Here is a 22,477-nt window from a genome sequence, read left to right as displayed (position 1 = left end):
GGTTTGTTGCTAAAATCCTTTCCCTTTGAGGGGCTGGGAGAGGAAGAGGTAAGTTAGGTCTTCTGCCACAGGGGGGTAAACTTCTTAGAGTTTGATACAGTGTCCGTCTGTGTGAGAACACTCATCCATTTTGCAATAGTTGAAGGCCATTTAATGAAGTTAAAATGTTCTGCATAGTTTAGACCTGAGATGGCCTCTCTTTACCCCAAGTGGGGAAAGAAAAGAATGTATTTCTTTGGGCTAAATAATGTTTTTATGAAAAGTATTAGAGTGTCTGGAGACTCACCTAATTTGTATGTAATGAATTGATATAACATGGCCAACAATAGCATAAGCTCTGCCTTTATTGCTCTGCCTAAACTGCTGTGGAAGGTTCTAAGATGGCAGCTCTGTGGAGAATGTTTTTCTCCCTTCAAGAATGCTGGCCATTGACTGAATGACATGCCAGAGTTATTCTGACATATGAATGACTACAGAAATCTTTCTGTTTCTGCAATTAGATTATAATTTATTATGTGTACCATCACAATCCTTGAATGTTTTATTCATGGCTCTGGGTCCTCTGTGCTACATGCTGTACAACACAGAGTATAAAGACAGCCCTGTCCCAAAAGAATATCTAAATTGGGGATTTTGGAGATCAGATCCTTTGCTGGGAAAAGCATGGATAGCTACATCACTCAGACCAATTTGTATCAGCCAGCAATCTGGCCCTACATTTAACTAACCCACATTTTGGAAATGGGGATTTTATCGATGGCATGTCCATGTAGATTTGGATGATGAATACCAGATGGTGTCCTCTATAGGCCAATCCAATAAAACTGAATTGAGCAGACATTACAAGAAATACCTTTGTAAGGGATACATTTTGTTGTGCAAATTCAGGGCTTGAGGCACGCAGCTAGCAGGTTTTGCTGAGTTGTGCATATTACTAGCACAGCCGCCTGAGTTTGGTTTTAATTTCCTGTGAAGGTGTGAATCTGTAGCACTCTTTCCTCATTCCTTTGTCACAGTAGTTTAGAGGTCCAGTTCCCCACCAGAGCCAACCTTTATGGGTACAGCCATGTAGATACTTCAGAACCTGCCCTTTATAGCTATCAGATATGACTGGAAGAGGAGAATGAAACCAGAGATGATCAGTACCTGCTTTGTGCAGGTAGTAGTGGATGACAGCTGACCGTCAGCCTGCCACTGTTGCCATCCTAGCTTGCTCTGAGCCCTGTGGCAGCTGAGAAGCCATTGCAGTGAACAATTACACAGCACCTTCCAGCGAAACATTTCACAGCTTCTTACAAACATGGTTTTAATTTAGCCTTGTCACTCCCTTGCCATGTACTCAGTGCACAGCTCCGAGGCTTATTTGAGCTTCCCAGCAGCTCATAGCATTGCACTGCCAGACGTGGCAATAAGAGCAGAGTCCTGGTTCCCCTTCCACTGATCAAACACAGTTTTTCCTCTGATGTTTTTACAATACTTTCCCTTTGTCTTGGCACTGTGCAAATGAAAAGGAAGTGGAGAGCAAATACAACTTCCCTTGTGCACCTGAGAGAGGAAGCAGGGATTCACAGGTTGCTCAAAAGGAACGTTATGTAAATATATGTGACAATGTACATTTCAAAATGTTATATGTAGTTCACCTTTTACTTAATAAGTAAAGTTCTTCCATGCTTTGATAATTCATTGCAATACAAGCATGTCTCTCTGGTCTGGAGTTGCCAGTTCAGTTGAGATTTGCAACCCATGCCCGTGAGAGCTCTCATCTTGCCTGAGTGTGTTGTGGCTTCTCCCAGACTCTTTGTTAGGAAAAGTAAACACCATTCTGCAGTTCCCCCTGCCAAAGGCAAACACCCCATGCTTTTAAATGGCAGGGCCTTAAGTGGAGGTGATCCTTCCACTGCCAGCTATGGGTGAGCCTGCCTTAAACCGTCCTCTTAGGCACAAAGATGCATCAAAGGCTTTATAAGGTTATTTTATAGGAGTTGTCTAATGATACCTACCAAACACTGTCCAGATAAAACTACAGACCGAAGAGAAAGTTTTCTCTGATGATCCTTTTCTGGTTTAACATTTATTTTATCAGGGGGAAAAAAAAGTGCCAGAAGTTGTGTACTCAACAGAAGATAGAACAGAACTGTAAGATATTGCAGGCAGGTTAACCCTGAGGTCAGTAAGAAATTTTGGACGTGAAATATAATGGGTCCCCACTAATGCAGCCCGACAGTGTTGTAAGTTGAAGCATGGCTACTGCATGGGAATCTGTATAATGAATGAAGTGCATGTACTCTAGGTGGATGATCAATTTTCACATCCCTAGTTGCAAGCAAGCTGTTGAAACAGAAATGTTAGCTTCCCGAGCTTTAATGCAGAGCCTAAGTGATAGCTTAGTGACAGATGCAGAATGGGGGAGATAGTATAATGAATATCCAGTTGCAAACTGACATGTCAGTGGCTTCATTCCCTCTCCTGTCAGATGTCTTTCAACTGTGCATATTGTAAATGTACCTACAGTCTTTGGGCAGTGGAGATTAATGCAAAGTGTGTTTACAAGGAGTGACTCCTTCCCAGGCTAATGAGATCCAAGCAGGTAATTTGCAGCCTGTTGCAAGAGAGGTGGTCAAAAATGAGAAGAAAATAATTCAATGAAAAGACCATGTTAAACAGGAGTCTTTTCTCATAATGAGGCTTGAAATAGCATCAGACAGTAGGGAGAAGAATATCCAATGTTCTTGTCAGATGCAATGCAGTGAGACTGATTTCCATCAACTCCTTTCTTTGTCTTCATCTCACACACGTGGACACACAGGCACACACCCCTCTGTGGGAGAATATAATTAGCAGAGATCTTGACCTCTGCTAGATGAGGGATAATGATTGCTCAAGTGCTCCATAGCAAGCATTTGACAGTGCCCTAGCACATCTCCCCCTTTGTATTTCATAAACCCATCTCTCTGCCTTTCTTCCTGATATAGTATTTTTTGGAATGACAACTTGTTTTTTCCTTTATGGGCAGAGGTAGCTCCAGGGGCCTAAAAGAGAAATTGGAAAGCTGCTCCTCCTGTATATATAGGGTGCTGTAGTCAGTTTAATCTCATCAAAATCTTGCCAGTAGTAGAATTCATTTTGTTGAGATTTTGCTTGGAGACAAGATGGCAGAGCTTGCTCTTCTCTTCAGCTTGGAGCTCACTCAACTTGTTTTCCTTATCTTTCTGTATATATTTGGTTTTAATTGACTCTTCCCACTTTTGGAATACAGGGGGTACTTTTTAGCCATGTTTTACAAAGCAGCCAGGAGATGACTTGAGGAGAACATGAGAATTACAGTTAACCTGGATGGTAAATGCAGAGAGCATTAAGCCACCCCTTTGCTATTCAAAGACAAATCAAACCCCCTGATTTCTTTGGTACATGTTCCTGAATTCCTGATCTACCACCAAACTGAAGCTCATACTCAGTGAAGTCATTGCCAGTGCTGTTAAAAATCTGATGGCTGTGAAGCGTGAACCTTGCTCCTTGGTCTGGTAATGATGATGTGGTGACGGTGCAAGACTGCGTTGACCAGAGAAGACTGAGGTGCTTAGGTCACCCCTAGCCCTTCCTGTTCCTGTTGGTGTTGGTTCTGGTGAGGCTTTCAGCAAGGGATGAACAGAAGAAGCCTCTCATGTGTGGTCATGGCCTGGGCAGCAGCGCTGGTCTTCCAGAAGTGTAGCCTGCCTGGTCTCTGCTTGCTTCTGCTGCACAAGGAACCTCAAGCTGGCACCTTTCTGTCTGGAATATTGTTACAGTTCTTCAATAGGGAGTGGAGCGGAATCTTTCCCCTCTGTCAAAGGTCTTGCCTTGGGCTCTCATCAAAGCTGACATGCTCTTTCATCAGTGCTTCCCTTTCCCCAGTGCTTTGTAGCTCTGTACTCCTACTGCATTGTCTACTTGGCACTCGATAGGTTCCAGTGAGGTAGCAGTGAGGAGTACATCCTGCAGTGCCCTACCCACCAGGTCTGCTGCTGTCTGAATCAGGAAGAAAGGTCTGTACACCCCCAGCAATGTAATCCTATGGGCAGCTCACAGTTTTGGCCTCAAACATGGGCTGTTTCAGTTCTCTGTCCCCCATTCCTCCTGATATGCACTGAGCCCAAGGAAAGACAAATTGAGAAACACTCTTTGGGTTATGTGCTCTGAAATCATCAGTACTTTGCCTTCTCCAGAATATCCCCAGTAATCTTGGCTGTATCTAAAGTGGAATAACACCAGCACAGCTCTGTGTGTGTTTTTGCCTCTGTGTGTGTGCCAGAAGCTGATCAGCTGCAGCGGCTGCTGCTTTGTGTGTGTGTATGCGAGGGTGTGTATGTGTGTGTTTGTGTGTCTAAGGTTGGGTGCTTAAATGCTTTGTTGCATTATGTTAATTCCTCGGCAGTGCAATCAAATTCATGTCGTAATTAAAGCTGTCAGTTGGAAGGCAAGCCAATCGCCACGAAAACACAGCATAACAAATGAAGTGAAATGATTCTGCGTGTAGCTATACAATGCTTCGCCAGGCATGAAATTAAATAAGTAATTTGATGTTGACATCAGAAATTGAAATGATACCCACTGTTCCTTCATTCAGTCAGACCTGCATAAACAATAGCCAGAACAAATATGTACAACACAGGCTTTCTCCCCACCCAGCTCCCCAAGTAATGCACAATATATATGCAAAATGGGTAGAACTGTGCCTTCCAAGACCTCAAGGATGTAATTTTCTTTGGTACACAATAAACTAATGCTTGCACAAGGGTTCCTATGGTTTTGATCTTGGGCCAAAAGTTGTTCTTTTTAAGGAAGGAAGGAAAAAGAAAAACAAAATCTTTTTCATTACAGAAGGAAAATAACAAAACCAAAACCCTGTTAATTCTAACCAAGTGACTTGTGTTTTGCTGATGGGCACCTGATGCAGGCTTCTGCTGGTGGTTGTGTGAATATCAAATAGTGTATCTAATGTCGAATTGTGCAAAGGGTTTCGGAAAGTGAAACCATTACCTCTGTTATAGGCACACTTTATATAAGAGATGTAGGACCACGACTCAGCATGGGCTTGTAAAGATGCTGCATACACAGTATCACTGTCAGCAGTTGGTACCAGGCTGGGCACGGGGTGGTAGGATCCTTTCGCTATTGGGAGTGATCACAAAAGGTGAGAAGCTGTCTTCTTGCATAGCCCTCGCTTCAGCCTCCGTGCTCTGTCCACACACAGTTCACAGCACAGCTGACTTAGTCATCCATGCATGTGCAATGCAGTCTTTTGTACTCCAATTCAAAAGAGTTTGCAAACTGTACGGTCCATATGCAGCATGCAATGTGTGCAGGGCTCTACTTCCATCCAGCAAACTCAGATTCCCTGGAAATGCACAGTTGTTTCTTTTCAGTGGAAGTCATTTGACTGCTGTGTTTCTACTGTCCTCCCATAGCCATTGCAGCATCGCTTTTGAAGGAATGGAAATATTCAGTGGGAAATATTTTGTTTGCTTATTCTTTTTTTCTTCCTTTTTATGGTTGTGTTTTGATACTTGATCCTTCCAAAACTTGGAATAAAAAGCAGACAAAAATGACACACAGATGCAGAATGCAAACTTTGGAGCTTTCAGCTTGGAAAGTAAGTTTGAGAAATTGGGAGTGAAAGAGTGGGACTGGATTGGCATCCATCCATCGTTCAAACAAAAGCAGTTCTAATGATTGCACATGTTGTAATTCTGTGGGTAGATTTGTAGCTTCAATGAAACAATTTAAATGGCATGAAGCAGAAAGCAGAGTGAGCAAAGCGAAAGGCAGGATCTGCACTGCCCATTGCTCTGCACCACCCAGTGATTGCTGCAGAGGCACTTTCAGAGACATTGTCACTGGGACCAGTTGGGTCTTGCTGTGGGTGATTGTGGCAGAGGAAGTTTGAGTCCCCAGAGCAGCAAGAGTGTGGCCAGAAAGACTTGGGAATTCATTTATTTCTGTGGAGCTCGCCTTGCATGCTGGTGCCCGAAGCTGTAGGCTGCAGCGCTTGAGGCCTTCAGTAGCCATAAGATACTAAGAGAGTACTAATGTACTAACAGAGAGTACTAAAGGAGCAGGAACCACAAGCCTTCCAATGCTGTGGAGCAGCTTAGTTCATTTTTTGACTGGATGATATTTGGTACCCTCATGACTACCAAGGTGATTTCCTCTAAATAAGTCTCTAACTAATGTCTTAAACCAGAAGGCTTTCCCCTATGTGTACATAACCTCTCAAACCTCTCTTTCCAGTAGTGCTTTGGTGAACACGCAATAATATTCTGATTATTTATGATGAATTTTGGTGTTAATTTGAAATTTCTTTGCACAATCTGTTTCTGCCAGAAAACAGATTTTACCTTTCAATAAAAAGATCCCGTAAGTCCCTCTTTGGGGCTTATTTTTTATCATGCAAGTGCTGAACTCCACAATCAGAAATCAGAGAATTTGCTCTTAGGGTTCCCTGGAATAGTGTCTTGGAACAGGAATGACAGTGATGCGAATTCTGCATGTTTCCAAGGTTTTGATGCACAGAGGCCCTGTGCAGTTCCTGGTAATCACTGGGCTGGTCATTAGTGGAAGTGAGGTTGTGCTGCAGAACATGAATTGAGCTATAGGAGTTATGGTCATCTGGACTGCCCACTGCTTGCTAGAGAACTGATTTGCTTCCTTGTCTGTTGAGCAGCCTTTCTTGAGTGCTCCAGGTGACTGGGCTGTAGTGTTGGAAACTGTTCACCCTTTAATGTAGTAGGCAGTGACCTGGATCAGGACCGGGGTGGTTAGGTCTCTCACCATGGCTCTAAGAGAACATGCTGTGTAATCCCCATTGCTTAGATGAAGAACTAATGAAACAACCCCCTTTATCTCCTTAATTCCTATGAATACAGAGGCCGTGATTGTGTCCCACTTAACCTGATTGTCATGATGCATTTTTTAAGCATTTAAACCTTTCAATTATTTTTCATGGTGGTAATATTAGTTCTAATTATTTTTATGGGTTTGAGTTTTGAAATCTATTTCTCACTGTACATACTGCTTGTTTGTCTCACTCTTTTCTTCTAAACCCCTTTGGTTTGTCAAAGACTGTGGCCATCCAAACGGGAACCTGTAGTGACTGCCTTCTCCAGGCAGCGGTGCAGTGAGTGAAGCAGCTTCCCTGTGCCCACACGTTCTTTACATTTCAGACTACTAATTATGTTTACAAAATGTCTCATTTTAGGAAAGCACTATGTGTGTACTAACCAGGGCCTTTCGGGAATAAATTGGCAAACAGGTCAGACACTGCAAAAGTCATCCAAACCCACCGGGCTTTTTGTTTTGAAGTCAGTCTATGGTTTTTTTCCTTTTCCCCCTCCCGCCTGCCCCTTTGTGGCCACAAAGCTGAGTAGCTGGAGTCCAGGGCATTGAATGTCAGCATGTCAGGGAGGCTGGTTGATGAGTGTCTGTTTAGTCTCAGTGCAGGGCGAAATGCCATCATTAATTCATTACCCAGCTGCCTGTCAAATAAATTGGCAATTACGTCCACCGCAGAAGCTTGGAATTCAGTAAATAGCACGTTACCATCTCCGAGTCGTTGAGAGATGTAAAGGGAAAAATTAAGCAACACCATGTTTGTTTCAGTAGCAGATGACAAGGGGCAGCACATTGGTGCTGTGATGTAGTGATGAAAAGCTTGGAAAGGGCTGGTAATGAGCTGTGTGGATTGGAACGTGTTAAAAACCATCACTGACTTTCCACTTTGTCTTTGTGTTTTATTGCAGAGCTCAGCTCCTTCCAGCTTGGGAACAGGCTACTTTGTAAGTGTATCTCAGCTTTAACACATTGCCTCTGAACAGCGTAAAATTACTTCTGAAACCAAAGTGCCTTATTATAAGGAAATAGGAATAAATAACCAATCTCAGTCTGCTTGATAGGTTAACTTCTCTTTTTCTATTTCTTCCTCCACAAATGCATTGTAAGTAATATTTCAGACATGGTGGTCAGTGTTTTCCTGAACTAATCAGGTGTCATATTAATTACTACATACATTCCAACGGTATTTAATTTGCACAATTATACCAAGTAAAATGAACCGTGGTCTTACCAGCTCTCTAATCTGAGATGGTAGGGTCTTAATTTCATCATGTTCTCATTGATGCACAGACTTTAAAGACCATCTTTTGGCATTCTTGCCTCACCTCCTGTGTACCACAGACTGGAGAACGTGACACAGTGATTTCCATGTGCTGGTTACAAGCCCCATGTCTCACAGATCATTTGGGAAAACACAGCTTGTTTGTATTGTATTTATGCTAGATTGACATTTAATGTCATGAGAAGAGGATCAGGCCCCAGCTGGTTTGATAATTGATCAGTCTGCTTTTGTTATTTATTTGCATGCCCCTATATTGATTTAAGAGTCTATATTCCTACCTTTCTGTTTATTCCCACATTCATCAATATGCATTTTAGTTTGTCGGGGTTTAAAACCCAACCACAGTGTCTCTCTCACACACACCCCCCCCAGCTCCCGGAGGGATGGGGAGGAGAATTGAAAGAATGTAACTCCCACGGGTTGAGATAAGAGCAGTCCAATAACTAAGGTATGACACAAATCACTGCTGCTACCACCAATAAATATAATGATAGAGGAAATAAACAAGGGAAGAGAATACAATACCACCTGCTGAAACGAGCCTTACCCGGAAGAGAGCAAGCGAGAGCCCTTCCGGGTAACTCTCGGTTACATCCTGGGTATGACATGCTATGGTATGGAATACCTCTTTGGCTAGCCTGGGTCAGGTGTTCTGTCTCTGCTTCCTCCTGGCCTCCCTTCCTCCCTGGCAGAGCATGAGACTCAGAAAGTCCTTGGACAAACCAAACATTTGAGCAGTAACTAAAAACATAGGTGCTATCAGCACCGTTCCCAGCCCAAAAGTCAAAACACAGCACTGCACCAGCTACCAAGAAGGAGAAAAAATGACTGCTACTGCTGAACCCAGGACAACTTGCACAGATAAATTTGGGAGTGAAAACTGTTTGGAAAATCAATCCAATGCACTGTTTTATATTTTCTTTTCAGATTTGTATTTAAATTGCTCACATTCTGTTTCACTGGTAACCTGTGGCATATTCTCCAAGCACTTCTTTTCTGCCTTTATAATATCTGTAGGAGAAATAGAGCATTATGTATGTCCAAAAACAGGTGGGTAAAACACAGTGAGACTTCTTCTGTGGCATTGCTCTGTGTGGTTAATAGCATAATCAAAGTCTGCTTCTGTCTTTTCATCAAACTCTGGGGAAAAGAAAACTCTACAGGATTTGATTACATGGTGGGAAAACTTTGTTGCTCTCTTGTCAGATTCCCAGAGAGTAATTTTCTTCATTAGTACATGCTGAAATTTAGGGTTTTTTTTTCACAGAGGTCTGTGATCCTATAAGGAAGTTATGGGATTATACTGGGTACGTGTGACCTTACATATAAAGTGTAAAATGCAAGCACCAAAATTGCTTAATACCTGGAGAAATGTCATGTCCTGCTGGATTTACACTGGGCTTCTGACAGACTGATTGTTTCTACTGGTGCCAGGGGTGAGGTCTGAAAAGGGCATTATTAGTTGACAACAGTTTTGTGGTATTTCTTCTAATTGTACCAAAGCCCAGATCTATGTAAGGTAAGTTGTGAAACAGGAAAAAAATGGTTTTCTTTTTCCAACACTTCCCCTGTTTTGTGTCATGTGTTTTTAAGAGGGATGGGATGAAGGGAATAATAATGCCAAATGACTCAACGTTCATTTTGTGTTAAGACTAAAGCTTGAATGTCTTTCCATGGTTCAGAACAAATTGCTTTCCTTTCTCTGGGCACTTAAAATTCAAATCATATGAACATATACAGACATGCTCTGGAATGGGACAAATATAATCTGGGATGGAAGGCTTAAATGTATTTAAATAAGCCTTGCTCTCCTTATAGCGAGAGCTGAATATGCATGGTTTAAGAACAATGTTCAGCTTCGTCTTTAGGAAGTAGAGGTAGCAGAAGAAAAGCCATCTGCTGTTCCCTTGCACCATACTGTCTGTGGGTTGGTCCAGTAAAGTGAAAATCTGGAAGGTGTCAACATCCCCTATGCTCCAGTAAAAAGCTTGAAAGTTTCCAGTTCTCCCGAGTTAAGGATTTAGTAACAAAAAGAAGCTTGACATCCTCTAGTGCCAATGTATTGGCACTTAGCATCACACTCATTTGGATCTGTGTAGGTGGGCCAGACATCCCTTATTAGTTTCCATTAATGTGGTATATTTAACTGTGCTGTTCCTTATCGCTAGTCACAGTAATAAGATTTCTTTAACATTCTTTCTTCACTAATAGCCAAATAGATAGAAAACGTCCTTCAGTTTCTGTCTTAAGGTCATTTTTACACTTAAACAGACTTGGATGGAGCATGGAGGGCTAGTTTTTTCCTTCCTCTTCACTTTGGAAAATTGCTTTTAGGATTATCTTGCTTATTGTTTGGAAAAAGTCTGTTCTCTTATTAACTTACATGGGGCAAATAAAACCCAGATGTGTTTTGTGGTACCAGACAATGAGAAAAATGCTCCAGAATGCTCCAATTAGCATGTGTTTCTGATCAATGTAATCATTGTAGTATCAAAGTGCAAAAGAATATGCACTTGAATTGACTTCTTTTTCCCCAAAGCTTTTAACTGGAAAAGATAGTTTTTATGCTTAGTGTAACACAGAACATCAAAACAAGATTTATTGGTCTCAAATATAACAAAAATAGTTTTCAGTTTGAGATAATAATAAAGCTTTTGCCTGTGGAAATTATTGATCACTGTATTTTGTACTTTGGACTGTGAAATATGACCTACTGTAGCACATTAAAGGAACACAGGCAACCAGGTAAGTTAAAATGGGTAAACAATAGAGTCACTGTCCAAGCACATCTACTACAGAAAGCAGAACCACAGATGGAAGCAAATTCAGAATTGAATGAACACTGAGGGATGGATTAAATAGCTTGTATTTGCTGTTTAAATCCAAGTACTGATGGAGCCTTTGTGTGTTTAGACCATATTACCTAGTGTATGTAATGGTGGACCTGGAATCTCCTTTAAGAACCATGCTTATGCCAGATGCTCAGGTTTGATGAGTGGTGGGTCATGTGTGTGCAGTGTTTGTGGATGCTGTGGATGTTACAACAAAGCAAAAAGTAGTTTTGGATCCTTTTATTAGTGGTTGAAGGCTTAAATCTTGCCTAGTTTCATGCTGTAACTAGATAAATACCCGACTAGCAGAGTTGGAAACTGGATTTTTACATTCTTGTTGCCTCTACATCAGTGTTTCTTGAAAAGCAGTAGATAAAGGGAAAATGTGCTTGCTCTGGGGAGGGCATTTGTTCTGCCTGCTTTGAGAAGCCATCTTTGCTCTGAAGTTAATGGAGAGGGCTGGGAATCTCCATGAAGGGATTCAGCCTCATTCATACCTAACTGGGATGATCAGAGCTGCCCTTGATAAAACAGACTTTCTCATGCGCTATCTTCAGCAAAGCAGGACACATGCAAGTAACCACTGGGTGAGCGTTAATGATGCAGAGCTGTTAAGGAGTTCAGGTACCTCCAGGAGTTTTGTTCAGTTAGGAACAACTGGTACTTTCACAAGTGCTGGTATGTTCTGTAGATTTTGTTGCTGGAATCTGGTCTTGGCACTCCTTGTCAGAGTGGACACGTCCCTGTCCTGTTTACATACTCTTAAATCAATAGTCATAGAAGAAACAGAGGTAAACATCATTCTAATTCACCTCATAAGCCTTTTGCACTGACCTGATTTTCTTTTTTCTATGGGACCAGTCCAGTGTATGTTTGGTGCATGGGAAAGAAGATTGGATGTGTGTTTGGTGCACCCTGAGAACTCACAACTAAATGCTTGTGGAAAATCTCCCAGTTGTCTTTGATACTTGTTGCATTGCAAGTTGTCGCTGTCATCAAAGATAGAACCTAAGGTAGGTTATGTCTTGCCCATAAGTCAGATCAGATAAATGGAAAGAGTTAGAATTTTAGGGAAACCCCCAGCTTTTTAGCTTTGAAAAGTGTTTGAATTACGTGAGCTTTTAACGTTGTCCAACCCTCTGTGATTTCAGGTGTTTGCGAGAGATGTTTTAGAATATGGTTGGACTTTGGGTGAGCACAAAAGCTTTTTCTCTTCTGTTACTCTGGAGAACATTTATTGCTGGGTTTTGATGTGTCTCACACTCAGGCAGATTCACATTAAAGGTTACAGGTGGTTCACTGGTTGCAGCACAAATCAGAACAGAAATCAAAACCTAAATAACTGACTATTTTTAAATGCCAAACTCGTTTCCCAAGATTGGCAGGTTCTTTGGCCATTGCAGTTTCTCTGTTTATGGCAGCTTGATTCCATCCGTTGCATTGATCTGCTTCTCAAGTCCTTGTGGCAATTTCTGAGGGTTTTCTGTTCCTGTCTCTTAATGCTTATTTTTACCTAGCAGGTTGTGTCCCAAAAAGCAGAGAGTTTGTGGATATTTCAGTGCTGGACAATATTTGGTGACAAGCTGGTGATGGAGGTAGTATTGGGAAGGGAGAAGCTAACTCCTGTGGCACTTCTTTTCCAAACAGTTCTCTTGCTCCACCTTAAAAAAGGGAAGAAAAAGGAAAAATGTGATTTGCACATGGGCTGGTGACTCAGACAAACATAAATCGTGAGCATATTCCCAAAGGCTCTAGCTAATCAGTTGTGCTATCCAATTTGGCCCTGAGTGGGTTCAGTTCAGCAGATGTTTGCGGAGTTACAGCATGCCACTGGGACACTGTGTTGTGCAATGTTGCATTACATTACTCAGAGCTCTAAAAACTCATCCCAAGGAGACTAAGTGGAGCACCAGTGGTATTACTAGGGAGATGATGGAAAACCAGTAGTTGGCCTAGATAAGGCCAGTTATTTCACTATGCAATAGGACTGCTTTTTGCCCCAGACATTAACTTACAGAAGAAATGTGGAGTTAGTTATACCAGCACATTTTCTAGGCTCATGTTCTCAGACAGAGTCCTTAAACCCAGTAGATTTTTCCTTCATTGTCATGCAACAGCAGTGATCCTATGCAGCCTATATTTTGTTCCTTGAGGTGGTCAACTTTGTGATGATGTTGAGGCTCCTCTGATGGGAGTGTGTTAAGAGACTCCACTCCAGGACTAGAGTACAGTAAGACCCATTAGTTCCCAAAGGAGAGAAACAGATTAGATCAAGTGTCTCATTCAAAAGAGGTTTAATACACTCAACCAGCTAACGTTACAGAGGGGATACAGTCATTTACTTCACATCATGTAGACAGTGGTATTGGTAAATAGCTGTTTTTGCAGGTAGGTTAAGTTGCTCGATTATTTTTAGTGCTTGATTTTAGAAGCCAAACATACAAATGTGTTTTGCTTAGGTGGAAGTGTGTATCCACCTGCAGTGCTGTGAGGTCTACAAAAGCACTGCAGTGGTGGCTGTTCAGATGGCACCGTACTTAAACTGTCATTTCCCCTGTGAATACAGTTGCAAAGACAGTCGTTATCCTGTGTTTGGCACTATAAATCATTGTTAACAAATCCTAATTTGCTTAGTGGGGTAATGAATGATCTCCAGTTTTCTCCCTGTAATTAGTTTTACCAACTATTATTGTGAAGGGTATACTGAAATCCATTTTAGCTCCACTTTAAAATCTCCCTGTGCCCATTCTTTGCAGAAGTGAAGCTGACAACAGAGGTTATGAATCTTCTGGTAGGAAATTCATATGGAAGAAAAGCAGATAAGACCCCCAGTAGAAATCTCTGTGGGTCATAATTACCTATGAGTGTTTGAGACCTCAGTGGAGCAGATGTGGTGTGGAACAGTGAGACCTGGAAACCCTGATGTTTCTTTATCTCAAAGCTTTTAGGTGCTGTCTTGTATTTTCCAGGAGCCATTGAAACGCAGTTTATTGTAACAGCTTTTGTAAGGGAGGCATCATCACTGCCAACTAAACGCATTACGTGTAATAAAGTCTACCCCAAGTCTATTAATTGTAGCATTTGTAAACTGGAGTGTTGTTCCTAGGGAGAGCTGAGACTCGCTAAAGAGTTTGCTAACAGGATGGCCATCAAAGCACAAACAGCAAAAGCAGCTTATGTATACTACCAGCATCCTAGTAATCATGATGAGAATCGATGAAGCAAAACAACTGACTTTGGAGAACAAACCTGTATTTTTCTAGAGGTTAAGAGAAACACATATTATTAACTCAATATTTGAAGGATGTTTAGGCGAGAAGAATAAACTATCTGGGCTGGAATGATGAAAGTCTGATTGGTTTTGCAGCCCTTCTGAATAGTTGTTCACACATTGTAGAACCCTGCCTTAATGCATGCTTGTGCTTTTGGAATAAAATGCTTTGAATTGAAAATATTAATCCTTAGAGTTCTACTTTGAATTGGGTGCAATTATATTGTCCAAATCTTAAACAAGGAAAGCAGGGCCCAGCAGCAGTTTCATACCCAACTAAGCAGAACTGAGGTCAGATTTCAGAGTTTCAAGTCTATGAGGTTCACCCCCTCATTGCTGAAACACATTTTAATCCTCTCTCTGACCAGTGTGATGATTAATTACTTTAGGACAGAGCCCAAATACATTTGATGATTCAGGAGGTGATGCAGTTATCCCTTATAATGGAGGAATGCTGAGCTAGAATTTGCTTCTTGGCTGTCTTGGGAGGCCTTCACTCTCCTTGACCAAGTCCACTCCTGCTTTAGTTACTGGAATTGAGCAGTGCTGTACTTTTCGTGTAGTATCTTCAGTGTTGCAGGTGGTTGGTAACTAGCTTCATTTACAGTTTAAAAACCTTGAGGCATACTGAGTCCACATTGCGATGGTATTTCAGGTAAACTTCCTTAATACATTTTTCTCCTCAAAAATCAATTTAGAAAAACCAATACATGATTATTTCTAAGCTAATTTTCAATTTGTAGTTCCCTCTTCTAGAGGTCATAAGTTTTCTATAAGGAACAGAAATACTTAAGATTTGCTGTCAGTCTGAATTTGCTCTCTAATGCCCCATGTTAGCTGTAGCTCATGTTTTGCTCATCATCTCTTGCAAAGAACAAGAATTCCTTTTTTGTGTTCCCCCTCTTTTTTCTCTTCCCATAACATGTGACACAGATTGCAGATGTGAACCTGAATAATAAAGAATTGCTTCACTGATTGCTAAACATGCATTATGGTGCTTTTAAACTCATTTTAGGTCATCGCACAGCAAATTAGTTTGATTGCAAGCAGTTAAGCTGTCATATGCAAAGCCTTCATCTTCCAAGGGTCTCGGTTTCATATCATTACAAGAGAATGCTCAATAGCATTGAATGTATTTATTCTATATTTAATATTTTGGCTATTTAAAGTAGCATTGGGTCTCTAGAGTAGATTCTGCATCATTTCATGAAGAGAAAAGAGATATGAAATCCCTGAGCAGCGCGTTTCATTCATAGTCCTGGGTTTGTGTCCTATTCAAAGGTGGTTGACCATGCTCTGTGCAAAACAAGAGCCAACTGGTCCTTGTTACTGAAGTTTTGAACTTGGGGGATTTTTTTCTGTAACCCAAATGGAAAGAGCAATTCTGGACTGTTTCTGATGCAGATTGTCTGCTGGTGGTATTTTGTGGTGAGGCTTTACTTGGGAATATATAAAATGAACATTTTCTCCTATGTGTGTTTAAAATAAGTAGATTTCCTCATTACATAACCTGAGGATCTGCAGAATTTGCTGTCTTGTGCAAAAAGAAAGGATTATGGCAAAAAGCTTTGCGGTAAGAAGGACTTGAAAGGATAAAATTTGTTGAGTTCCCTGAAAAAGGGGTTTATGGTGGTGATTAATTGCGTTGACACCAAAACACTGAGATGCTGTACTGAGATGGTGTGAAGGTCCATCCTGCTGTCAGGCATGGGAGCTGTGTGTGCCATTGAGGGCTGTCTTGCAGAGAGGAAATGCAGAGGTGCTTTGCAAATGTGGTGACCTTGGAAATCACTATTAGTGGCACTTTACTAACTCCAGTGTAATGGGGGATATAGTGCTCTGGAGAAATGTAAAGAAATAGCGCAACATGGGATGGATTAATGAGGAGAGGAAGCCATGTGATGGTATTATATTGATGGGAGCTTCCATAGACTTTCATTTTTGCCATTTTCTGAAGGAATATTGTCTCTCTCTCACTATGTCCTATTTTGGAAGAATACATTTACTAAATCAGGCTACACCACTTTAAACAATAGATGTTTTTCTTCTTATCAGACTTACAGATAAGGAGATACTGGTATAGTTAAGTTCCTTAGTGTGCTGTTCAGTTCCAAAACTTGCTCAAAGTCTGACTTGTTCCTGTGTGAATGATTAGTGTTATGGCGAATATTAGTATATTCTTCTTTTGAGTCGCTTGCAGGGATAGTGGGATTGTACCTGAAGCAGAGAACACATCTCCTGATTGCAAGAATTAAGGCTGAATTTCACAGAAAAGAGTCCAATCCTTTTTCTCAGCCTTTTATGTCAGAACTCAAAATTGCTGTCTGATAAAATGTAGGACACCAGATTGAATTACTTCATTGAACCACTGCTGTCCCCTGTTAATGGTAATTGCACGGATATAGCGGTCTTTCTTGGCAACATCTCGGATATTTACCTCCCACTGTTTTTCAATTCAAACCTTTGATGAAAATATTCCCAGTACTTCTTTAAAGCAGACACCCAACTGTCTTTCTTGACAAAGGCAAGGTCTTTAAATCAGATCCTGACAATTTGTGACACAGCAGTCTATCCAAATCACCTTTTACCTATGTCTCTGTGTCATTTCCTGGAAAAAAAGTGTCCATCAGAGGAAGGTTGCTGAAGGCTTGAGCTCAGAGCCCTGTGTGCGGCTGGATGGAGGCTTTGTGTGCTTGTTCCAGCGGAAGGAATTAGATGAGAGCTTGTAAAGTTGCAGTGCATGCTGTAATGCTTCGTTACAGATATTTGGGAGCACTTTGTCCATAAGAATAACATGATTAGGTTCTTGCTGTCCTCACACCGTTAGGGAGTGATGGGGTTTTGTTTTTTGACAGATTTTCCTTTAGCAATGGTAAATCTGTTTAAGCAAAAAGAAAATCAGGGCAAATGTTTTCCTCTTTGCTGCACCTGAGGGTTAATGTGCATTCAGCTCCAGTAGTTTATTCACCTCCTGAAATCTCATCTCACTCAATGTTCTGAACTCTCCCTCCCACAGAGAGCCGTGGATGCCACATCCACCCTTCACTCCAGCAAAGGCTGTTTCCAGTCATCCTGCATGATGATGAGTAGTCCTTTGACTTGTGTAATCTCAGACTGGTTTGGGGTGGAAGGGACCTTACAGTTCCTACACCCCTGCCATGGGCTAACATATCAGTGCAGTTTGCATTACTGAGGAGGTTGCTGACAAGGTGTGCTGCAGGATGTTAACTGTTCATTCCTGCTGACAGTTTTCCAGGAGATGTCTTTGCATTACTGTGTATGCTTTTGGTACAAACTCAAGGTTGGCCTACGGTATCAGCGAGGTTGGGCTTATTGTGTAGCATCACAGTAAAAGAATTTATAGGAAAAAAATGTGAAAATCATTTGTGGATGAAGAGGAAGTCATTTATGTGAGTATTCAATATGAGTGTTTTAGCTATTTGTTTTATTGAGTGACTTGTATGCTCTGGCAGTGTTCAAGGCCAGGTTGGATGGGGCTTGCAGCAACCTGTTCCAGTGGAAGGTGTCCCTGCCTGTGGCAGGGGGTTGGAACTGGATGAGTTTTAAGGTCCCTTCCAACCAAAACTATCCTGTGATTCTGTAACAGTGCTCTTCAGAGTAGAGACAGTGCCTACCTGTGCCTTTGTGCCGTACACGGGGTAAATAGATTTCTAGCTGTCACTGTAATAGAACTCCGTAATATTAGAAGCATTGACAAATTTCTCCAGCACAGCAGATGAAAAGGGGTTATTGTAAATGGCAGAATAGACACCAGCTATAATAAAAGATCATGAAATAACTTCATTAGCAAAGCGTTAATCTTTGCAAAGGAGGATGGGTCTGTCAGGGATGGTGGTGAAAGATCAGCCTGGAGGGGGGAAAATGACTGCTGTACCCTGTGCACGTGTGTGTGCAAGGCTGGTTCCGAGAGTGAAGTTCGTGTTTGGAGCAGCATCACCATAGCACATGGAGACACTTGTGCCATGTGGAAATGAAAGAAACCTGTCAAATCAAGGGCTGGACTGTTGGGCGTACCAGTGACTGCAAGAGGAATATGTTGCAGGTTGAAGAAATCATTTGTGATTCCAGATGGAAGGGTTTTGATGGTGCACAGCTGAATGAAAAAGTAGAGAGAAATTCAACATTTTAAAAACATTTTTAAATCTCCTAGAAGAGATGCTCTTGCAGTTCTGAGTTCCCTCTGCTTTGATGAGCAGTGGAGAAGGGAACTGCTCTGATCTGCTCCCATGCTTACCTTTTGATTTCTTAGGTGGCTTCTGAAGACAGAAATAACTACATTCAGACAAGCAGTTTAATGGCATTGCCACACTTACGGTATCCAGATTCCACCTTCCTTTCTTTGATAAAATACAATGTTAGAGGTAATAATTGAAGTATTCATACTCCTGTGCTTTTGCAGTAGCCCCAGGAATTTTCCAGCTGCAGCCCCTGTTTATGTTTGAGAAGCACACACACAGAGTTGGCAGCACAGATGTTGGGAACAGGAATGTGTTTTGGGGCTTTCTGGCTTGTCCATCTGCAGAGAGATCACTTACACCTGGTGGTAAGCCATGCTCCTCTCCTCTCTTCCTGCCTCCTCCACACTATGAACATCTGGCTTGCAGGGCTGTTTCCACCTTGAAGTGGCAGCTGTGTCAGGGGCGATGTGCTCTCACAGCAGGGAACGGAAGCACAAGGAAGTCTTCACCCCAACGCTGGCAAATCCATGCAGCACCTTCTCAAAGCACTATGTCTTCGGCTGTGTGCTTCGAATTGCCAGCTTGGAAGAGGCAGCCCTGAAGCTTGGGATGCTGTTAAACCCCACCGAGGACTTGTTTGCTCCCTCCCCATTCTCCCTTCCCCGCTGAATGCAAACTGAGAGTAGTCCAAGAACCATTGCGGTGCCAACAAGAGCAAAATTACTTCCAGCTGGTGAGTGCCACCTGCTCCTGCAAGCTCCAGCCAAAACAGTTTCCTCCCCGGAGTGCCCTGGAGTGGGGGAATCCAAAAGCTGTTCCTAGCTGGGCCATGGTTAGTGTGGATGGGGAAGAGACATTGCAGATCTTGCTTGAGAGCAGAGCATGTTACACAGGAGGTCTCTAGTTCTAATGGCTTTTTCTCCTTTCCCGTTCCAAGCTCTGTGAAATCCCCACTTCTGAATTCTTCCAGTATGTTGCTATGAATATTAATTCAGCCCCCTCTCCCTTTATATGCCATCCCTTTTCCCCATTCAAGCTAATGCAAATTTAATGTGCTTTCAGAAAAAAAGTCCTGCAAATGATAGCAGTGTCTTTCTTGAGCCTCTCTGATGTATTAATGCAATGACACCTGATGACATTGTTTTCTTCTGTGGTAGGAGCACTCCTTGACCCTGAGAAGGGAAAAGAAACACCCTTCCTTCTGATTCCCACTCTGTTACTTAATAGCCTTCTTCATTCATCCCTCGTGTCATTTGATTGCCCATTGTTTCCAGTAGTTGCAGATTATTGGATGGGTTTGGATTACTAAATACATATTGCTTTCTTAAATTACGTGTGGTACAGAAACAGTAAGTAAAAGGACACCATCATTATTGAATCATTGCAAGAGTCCACTTAGCAGCCCTCTGATCACCATGTTCTTTCTTACTGAGCACTTGATCGGTTCAGAGGACTTTGTTCTGTCTGAATCAGTACAAGTTTTGTTGTGTTTAACTGGAAAACATCAGTGTCCAACTGTCCACATTCATTAATTAAAAGGAAGGATTTGAAGAACACTCTTGGGTTGATTTGCTAACAGTTTTATCAAGTCTGTGCCTGGCTTCAGGCATAGGGAGCTCACTGAGATGCCGTATACAACAGGCACTTGTTTAGGTACCTTTCAGAGTCAAAGCCCAAGTTTATTACATTTGTTGGTTGGAGCCTTGTTAGAAATTTCATTTTTCCAGTTCAATTCCTGGTGTTTCTTTCTTGTTTTCTCTGCTTTTCTGTCATTGTCTGACTTTCATGAACAAGCTCTGAATGTGCTCTCCATTCATGCCTCGGCTCAGTCACAAAGTCCTTTTTTCTTGCCTATCTGTGGTATAAGTAACAACTAAGTCATCTTTATTATTTCTTAAGAATATAATCTGGGATGTTTATGTGAGGGTAAGGTTGCTGCAGTTCCTTTGGAAAGATAAAGCAAGCTTCAGACAGTGTATGAGTTCATGATAGTCATGCTGCTACAGGCTCACTTGTGTCTGTCATTTCAAATATGAAATTAATCATATTATTATTTCGCTATTGGTAGCCTTGTTTCCTAAAACTTCTCCAGGGACCTTCATGGATGGAGTCCTCCATCTGATGCTAATGCTGGATATGTATGTGAGCATTTGAAACACAGGGGTTTTGAGAAGTGGTAATCCCTAGAAATTCCAGTGACAACCTGTTCTGTTTCTTCAGTCTTTCTCTTCCCCATTCCACATTGCCAGGAAATTTGTTGCTTCTGATATAGGATACCCCTTTGGAGGAACTAATCGTTCCCTTTCTCTGTGTATCCCAGAGGAATGTGAAATTCCTGTTCCCTATAAAAGGATGATTGTACTGCCTAAAAGTGCACAGAAAGGCAGCACGGTAAAACAGGTCGCAGCCATTATCGAGAGGTCACTGCGTCCAAACTCCCTTTTGCAGTTCTCCCTTTACAAACAGCTCCCCTGACCCAGGAGGTCTGTGTCTCTCCCCTGTTTCTGTGCTCATGCTTTGCACAATGCGTAGGGCCTGAATAGGGATGTAGTTTTCCCTTCTTTGAATTTTTGTGTAAGCTGGCTGTTTCATGTAGCTGGAGAGCAGGAAAGTATTTTATCTGTTCACTGCTGCATCTAAAATAGATTAGATTAGTGTTCATTTAACTTTTTTACTGCTGACTTACAGAATTACTTTTAGTCTGGTTTGGATATATAACTTTTGCTACTAATTTATGGCCATGCTTTGCTTTGATTGCTTTTTTGCAGTGGTATCAAATTGTGTGCTACTTGAATATTTTCTCCCAAGATGTGCTCTTGATTAAGTCTGTGGTGGATATTTATACCACCAAGAGGGATACTTAATAAATACCTATTTTTAAAACTCCGATTTAAGGTGACTTGATTTAACTTTAGTTAATCACACGTTGTTTCATGAAGCTTTTGCATATATATTGGAAGCAAATATTTTTCTGCATCATGAATCACGCATAAGGCAGAGCTCATACGGGATCAAAAGGGGGTGATGTGCAAAGTATATTGGTTTAAATTTCTATATAGCACCAGAATGATTTCTATTCTGGGACTATGGCAGGATCGCAGTAAGAGGCTGAGAGTTCCTTTCATTAGTTTCTATATATGTACATTAACAGCCCTTATCTCAAACAGCTTATAACTGACATTAACTTTGAATTTGGAGATGAACAAAATGAAACAACTGGAGTGGAAAGGCTATCCCACAAAAGTATTGTGTGTCAATAAGTGAATTGAAGAATCAGAAGTCAGTTCAGAGCTGCTGTCTGTCCCCATTAGTCAGTGTGTTCATGGATGTGAAAAGGTCCAGGATTAAAAAGAAACCGTGAACCAGTCTAGTGCCAGAGTTTCAAGTTCTATGTGGACCTGTCTAGTTCCGTTGGTTTCAGCAGAGCCAGATTGTTCCAGCTGATGATCTTGTCTGTCTTATTTAACAAGTAGTAATGCAGTCACTAAGTGTGCAGGGATTGACATACTTCCCAAATCCTGTATTTCTATGTAACTTCCTAGGAAAGTACTTTTTGTGCTGCTGGTGGTTTACTTTATGCTTCTTTTCCTGTAGGAGTTTATATACAGAAAGAAATCATGGTGTATTACCATAAAGTATGGAGCATGCATGTGAGTCCTGTGGTCATGTCTCTCAGCCATGTCAGGTATAGTCAGTCTCACCATCTGAAGTCTCCCATGAGTGCTCCTGTGCCTCCTTCACCAGTCAGCATTGAATAGATGTCAACATAACTGCAGTATTCTGCTTTTTTAAGCTGATGTGGTTGATTCTGTCTGTGGTTGATGAAGGTGAACTCACATGATCCCTTCTGCTGGCTGCATGTGGTGACTTCCAGTGGGGGAGCCATAACAACCAGTAGGGAGTTTGCAATGTCTTCAGCTGGAGCAGCTGTTTCTAAAGTTAACATCTGTACTGGTGTCAATCTCAGGATTGTCAGTGTTTTCATCATGATGAATCGAGCATTTGTATAGTTCATATGAAAACATCT

The 22,477-nt window shown here is 41.6% G+C and overlaps 1 protein-coding gene across 6 annotated transcripts in view; it reads left to right on the top strand.

The window, feature by feature from the left end:
- Positions 1-22,477, top strand: part of AUTS2 (activator of transcription and developmental regulator AUTS2) — a 715,720-nt gene that overhangs the window by 323,746 nt on the left and 369,497 nt on the right. For all 6 annotated transcript variants that reach the window (XM_034068703.1, XM_034068706.1, XM_034068704.1 and 3 more), the window contains one exon: positions 7,776-7,811. In XM_034068703.1, coding sequence (XP_033924594.1) covers positions 7,776-7,811 — 36 coding nt within the window. The remainder of the gene's footprint in view (positions 1-7,775; positions 7,812-22,477) is intronic.

This window comes from Melopsittacus undulatus, chromosome 13, assembly GCF_012275295.1.
Source record: "Melopsittacus undulatus isolate bMelUnd1 chromosome 13, bMelUnd1.mat.Z, whole genome shotgun sequence".
NCBI lineage: Eukaryota > Metazoa > Chordata > Aves > Psittaciformes > Psittaculidae > Melopsittacus > Melopsittacus undulatus.
This window is presented reverse-complemented; position numbering and strand designations above follow the sequence as displayed.